The following is a 6,532-nucleotide window of genomic DNA, read 5'->3' as shown; positions in this document are numbered from 1 at the left end:
TAGTTGGCATTCTGTAAGATTATGAGTACTCACCTTTGTGATGTTATTTTAGGGCACTAAGGCCTAGGGACAATTTTCGAAAAGATAAGGGAATGTGAGCTAAGCTCCATTCACCGGGATGGTGTTTGGTATGTTGGAGAGTTTTAGCTATATGCTTCACTTATGGGACATGATTGACTTTATAAGTCATTTTGGTGTGTTGGAGATCTGTGTATTCGATGAGTGGTAATAAAGTCCACTTTATGTTTCATAACCTCAAGAGCCAAACTATCTTATAATATGACTAAATTTGATCAAACATGGTTTATATGTGCTATGCTCAAATAATTATGTGGTTAAAGTGATAAATGTGTAATGGTAACGAGGGAAGATGATTAAATGTGTGACTTATGATACTAGGGATGAAAACGATATCAATATGTTACATGTCCTTTTAGTTGATGCATGGTGACTTGTTTGCGTAATGGTTGTTCTTATCATTCACTCAGCTTGTTAAGCTCACCCACTCATATTTAACCATTACAGATAAGTAGTGCCGATATGAGTGGTGTGGTCTCGATGGGTGATCCAAGCCAGAGCTTTAGTTGCTATTAGTAGATGTTCTTTTAATTATTTGTGTTTTTGAGAATAAAAGGCAATGTGGTAGACTTTATGTTGGTTTTGCTATGAGTTTTGGTCATTTGCATGCCTATTATGCTTGGTAATTTGTGGATTTTAAATGTGGTTTTTTGAAGTATTATTTGAGACATTTTTGTGTTTATTTTATGAGACAATTGATGCATGAGGTTTAGAACCTATTTGGAATGATCTATGTGATGACAAATGCTATGTTTTTATGGTTTGGAATAAAGGTATTGATATTCGAGTTTTAAAAACAATACTTCTGTGATTTTCAAAAGTGCAAGATATAGTTTTGTAAGTTGGTATTGATATTTTATCACAAGTATCGATATTATGGTAAAATTAACAATACTTTTCCAGTGGTACTAATATTTTCAAAAAGTTGGGTTTTTAAGTCGAGAAATAGTAAGCTAATATCGATTTTCCAAGTGGTATCAATACTAGTTGAAAGAATTATCGATACCACTCTTCCAATATTGATACCTACGTAACAGTTTTGAGAAATTTTGCTAAATGGTTCTAATGCATGCTTAGTACTTATTTTATGATTAATGAATAAATGTTTAACTTAATTTAACCTCCTAAGAGCATGTATGACTTACGTTTCATATGAATGCTATTATATTATATTAAAGAAAGATAAAAATGATGCATGCATAATGATGTGACAGTTTGTGATGAATATGAAGTGAGACGGTGGTGTAGCGTACTAGTATTCGAGCTCTACGGCCGGGCCAGATATAGGGTGTTAAAATTTAGAAAATTAGTTCATGCTTGAAAATAAAAAACATCCAAGATACAGTATAACCAAAAGAACTAAAGAAACTCATGATAACTTCCTAAAAATTCAACTGGGAATCTTCAATCTTGTCAGAAATATGCTTCCAAGTTGGCTTTAATGGTGTTTTTCGAGTTGTTTTCTTAAGTATTTTCTGACGATTCCCTCCCATATTCTTATTTTTGTCACATATACGTCTCAGAATACCCAAAAAGCCTAAAAATCGTGACTTTCTGTAGTCTGGTGTGCAATTACATGAAATCAACACAGCCTACCACACGTCCATGTGGGTCACATAGTCGTGTGGAATAGTTTAGCCTGTGTGGCTCTTGTTGCTTGCCCTGATGCTCCAGTTTTCACTTATTTTTTGTTCATTTTGCTCCAAAGTGCTCTATTAAGCATAAAAACACGAATTTTTAAGAGTATTAATTTCACAGTTAACTTGGAATAATCATCTAAAAACACATTAAAAACAAGGTTAAAACATGTTACTTTTAGCATTTATCAAATATCCTCACACTCAAGCAATTGCTTGTCCTCAAGCAAAATTCTCAACCCACATTGAAGTTAACTTCCCATAATTTATTATTTTCACCGACAATGTCTTAGGATAATTTACAAATAATTATGCATTGGTATTTCAAACTAAAATGACAATCTAAGCAGGAATTTCTATGGGATAAAAACATAGGCGTCTCCTCTATCTCAACAATTACCTGAAATTCAAACTCAACAAGAATGAACACCCTCACAAAGGTTCACTCAAGCACTCAATGTGTTTAAGGTTCAAGTAATGTGCACTCAATAGTCAAACAAGAAATGCTATTACCATAGGCTTGCTTGAAAATCAAATCCCCACCACTATACACCAAAATGACACACCAATCAAGAGGTTTTTATAAGGTTGTAACAGGGCTTAGGTTATGGGTGCGGAAAAGGTCATAAAAGTTTGTTACGATCGAGAGTCGAGTTGATAAGTTACCAAATAAAAAAAATCTGTTGATAAATTAAAAGAATTACATCAACAAGAAATAAAGAGTAGATATGAGCCTTTATACAAATGATGAGATTAATGATTCAAGCTCAATTTTGTTCTTTTTATTATTGGTTTTTTTTGTAAAACAAAGAGAAAATTCAGTAATGTAATGATGAAACATAGTCAAGCAACTAACCAAATCAAATTTTAACAAAAATGGAGTTTATTACAACATTAATTTGATTTATAGGTTAAGATGAATGATTGTTAAGTGAAAAAAGTGTTTTAGGATCAACGAAGTTTACTAAGGGATAATACAACAAGTTGTTTGAACGTTAATCTGGTTAAACCCTAAATGTCTCTATGATATTAGTATATTAAATCAATAATTTGGTCTCGACATGTATAACTGAAGCAAGTTCTAGAATAACAAATCTAGTTGAAATGCTCACAACCAAAAATAAAATGAACACGAAATGAAACATATGCTCTATAGGCTCAAAAGCTCACAAATATGGTTTTGACTTCAAACTTGTAAAATTAAAATATCAAGATAATACTTCAATTTAAGAAGACAACCTAAAATAATAATTTCTAAAAAATGACTTATCATGCTTGACTCTCTCGTGTCTTATAGTATAAATAATACAGTGCACAAAAATACACAAATTAATCTCAAACATAATCAATAAAAACTTCAAATTAAAAAAATTAATGGTAGATTCGAGTAAATTTCTTAAACACAAACAACAATTTAGGGACTATATCTCATAAACATATAAAATCGTCCCCACAGTTAAGATGTACATTGCCCTCAATGTACAAACAGATATAAACACAATAAGCAAAATATAGTAAATGAGGAAGAAAACTGAGACTGCCCTAAATTTGGATGATTGTGTCGGAATAGAGAAATCCAGAAACGTAGGAGATTCTAAATTAAATGCATGGTTTCAAGCACATTAATAAGATAAAGAGAGGACAAATATATAAAAAAAAGACAAAAAATATAATAAAATAAAATAATAAAAATAAAAGTACGATGAAGGGATAGGATATATGATGATTGAAAAAGGGGGAACAAAAAGGAAAAAATAAAAAATAAATAAAAATAGGTTTAAAAGAGGGTACACAACCATGTGCCAAGCCATGTAGGCCACACGATTGTGTGGTCAGGCTGTGTATCTCTCTGTGATCATGTGTCCTATGAAAAAAAAATTTAAATTGCTTCAGTGTTTACACGGCCTGAGACATGCTCGTGTGTCTTGGTCGTGTGTACCACAAGGCCATGTCGCCAGGCCATGTGCATCCACTCAGACCATGTAGACTTGTCGTTCGCTTCTCCTACTTTCATGTAAAAGGAGGTGTGGGTCACACGACTATGTCACCAGGCCGTGTGCATCCACTCAAATCGTTTGTGTCAAAGAAAATTGAAAACAATTGACTCCGATATTCACACAGTCTATGACACATCCATGTGTCTAGGCCGTGTGTACCACACATCTATTTCAATAGGCTATATGAATTCATTTAAATTGGGTGTGTTTATTACTTTCTTCTCCCATGGTACTACCAAGAGGTGTATGGGTCACACGGCCATGTAACTCTCTGTGACCATGTGGCTCCTAAATTTTTTTTATGCCTTGTATGCACATGGGCTTATGCCCATGCCGTGTAGGCCACACGGTCATGTTGTCAGGCTGTGTGGTCTGCCCCAAACCGTTTGGACCACTTTTTTGTAAATTTTTTTAAATTTTTTTAGTAATAAAAATAAACATACTAAGCATGCAACAAATTTAAATGAAAAAAAAAACAACAACACTCAGATTGCCTTTCGAGAAGTGCTTATTTAGAGTCTAAATTCGACCTCCCTTTTCAAGCTCATGGTTAAGTCAAATTTTGGATCCAAAGCTCCTCTCTCTCATTATCACTATCACCACCAAAATAAAGCTTGATGGGATAATTGTTTACCTTGAATATGTCGTAATCAGGGTGTGTTACAACAGTGGTTCCGTATGCGAATACGTTTCGTACCACAAATGGATTCGACCATCTCAATTTCAGCTCTTCAAGGAACAATCATGGATCCAAATTGTCCAACAATACCTTGTCTCCTAAATTTGAATTGGTTCGTCCTCTTTACATGCACACTATGACATTGCTTTGTTACTTCTTTGAGCATTCTCAGGTTCTCATCAGCCTTTGTTCGTCACTCATCTAATTCATCAAGTTGGACCGTTCTCTCTTCACTTGTCCCTTGATTTCTATCACCTTGAACAAGATATAATTCTAACACGTCTTCAAGAGTGATTTCTTGCAAAGCATGTTGAGCTGTATGATTACTGACATTAACAGAATAATGAGTATTATCCCGCTCATTAGAAAATCTTACATCACGTGCTTGAAGAGTAACCTCTTCATCACCTACCCTCAGCACAAGTTCACCACTACCCACATCAATAATAGTTCTAGCAGTGGCTAAAACGGGTTGACCTAAGATCATAGGTACCTCAATATCCTCATCCATGTCCAATATAATGAAATCAACAGTGAATATGACTTTATCGACTTTAAAAAGTACATCCTCAATAATACCCCTAAGATACTTAATTGACCTGTCAGCTAATTGAATACTAATCCTAGTGGGTTTTGGCTCCTTAAGACCTTGTTCTTTGAACATTTTATAGGGTATTAGATTCATATTAGTACCCAAATCAGTCAAAACTTTTTCTACATTTAAGCTACCATTAAAAAAAAGAATAGTAAAACTCCTTGAATCTTAAAGCTTGGTGGGTAGCTTGTTTTGGAGAATGGCCGAACACTCCTCATTGAGCTCCACAGAATATAGTTCATCTAACTTCCTTTTATTTATTAACAACTCCTTTAAAAATTTTGTATACTTGGGCATTTGCGAAAGGCTTCAACAAAAGGTAAGTTAATTTCAAAAGTTCAAGAAAGTTACCATATTGTTTATTGATGTGGTCCTTTTTCAACTTTACCGGATATGGAATTTGTTGTTTACATTCTCTGACCACCAACTTATGCTTTTTCTTGCATTCCTCAACCCCATCATTTTTATCAACAGCTTCTAGAATCAACTTCTTTCCAGACTCAACTAACACATTTCCACATCATATAGTGATTGCATGGACTTTTTCCTTTGGGTTGGCTTCAATTTTTCTAGGTAAACTTCCTTGTTGTCTCTCCATAACTAATTTTGTAACAGCCTGATTTTGGGCCTAGTCGAAACAGTGGCTTTGGAACCACTAACTCGAGGTCAGAGAAATTATTTTTGATATTATTTTATGTGTTGTAGCATGTTTATATGAGTACATGAAAATTTTGGTGAAATAATTCTAGCGATTACATGCTTAATTGCGAAAAATGACTAAATTGCATAAAGAGAAAAAGTTTTGTTTTTCTAACAAATAGTGTTAAATAGCTAGAGAATCTTAATTAAGGGTCTCTAAAGGGAAAATAGACCCATTTAAATAGGGGTGGTAAGCCATAGGCACAAAGATGAATAAAAAATCAAATTTGGTAAAGTTAGTAGCCTATTTTGACTAGAAAATAAGATTAATTAAAACAAAAGACTTTATCTTTTTCATCTCTTCTTTCACCACTGAAAATTTTAGCCATTTTATGGGTTTTAGAGCTTCAAAATTTCAGCCACTCTTTACCTTTACAAGTAAGTGATTTTGATGGCCTTTCTTGATAATTTTTGTACTTTTGGGACCTTGTAGCATAATCTAGCTATGAGGGGACTATTTTGCAAAATGGTTGAAAGTCTAGGCTTCTTTCATGAGAGTTTTCATGTTGTTTTCTAAATTTTTATGGCAGAAAATGAATCATGGTTATTAAACAAACAACTTTTGTGAAGTAATTTTCTTGAAAACCCTGACTAAAGACCATTTTGCATAAGTTATAAATTATGTGGTAAATGTGTGAAATGATGGAAATTGTGGGCTGTTTCTAGTATAAAAAGAATTTGGCTAGGCTTGGTTAGAGAGAAAATTTGATGGAATTCGTAAGCACGGGGCTGAGGAATTTCGGGCTAAAATTGATGATGATCCAGAGAGAACATAGTTCTGGTTAGAAAATACCATTGGGGTATTCGATGAATTGTCTTGCACCCCTGAGGAGTGCATGAAGTGTGT

The 6,532-nt window shown here is 33.7% G+C and overlaps 1 protein-coding gene across 1 annotated transcript; it reads right to left on the bottom strand.

Moving 5' to 3' along the window:
• Positions 1–4,584: 4,584 nt before the first annotated feature.
• LOC107889907 (uncharacterized) lies at positions 4,585–5,055 on the bottom strand. The gene has a single exon (XM_016814446.1). It carries the CDS (start codon positions 5,053–5,055, stop codon positions 4,585–4,587), a length of 471 nt encoding a protein of 156 aa, XP_016669935.1.
• Between the last annotated feature and the right edge of the window lie 1,477 nt (positions 5,056–6,532).

Source organism: Gossypium hirsutum, chromosome A09, assembly GCF_007990345.1.
Source record: "Gossypium hirsutum isolate 1008001.06 chromosome A09, Gossypium_hirsutum_v2.1, whole genome shotgun sequence".
Classification (NCBI taxonomy): Eukaryota; Viridiplantae; Streptophyta; class Magnoliopsida; order Malvales; family Malvaceae; genus Gossypium; species Gossypium hirsutum.
This window is presented reverse-complemented; position numbering and strand designations above follow the sequence as displayed.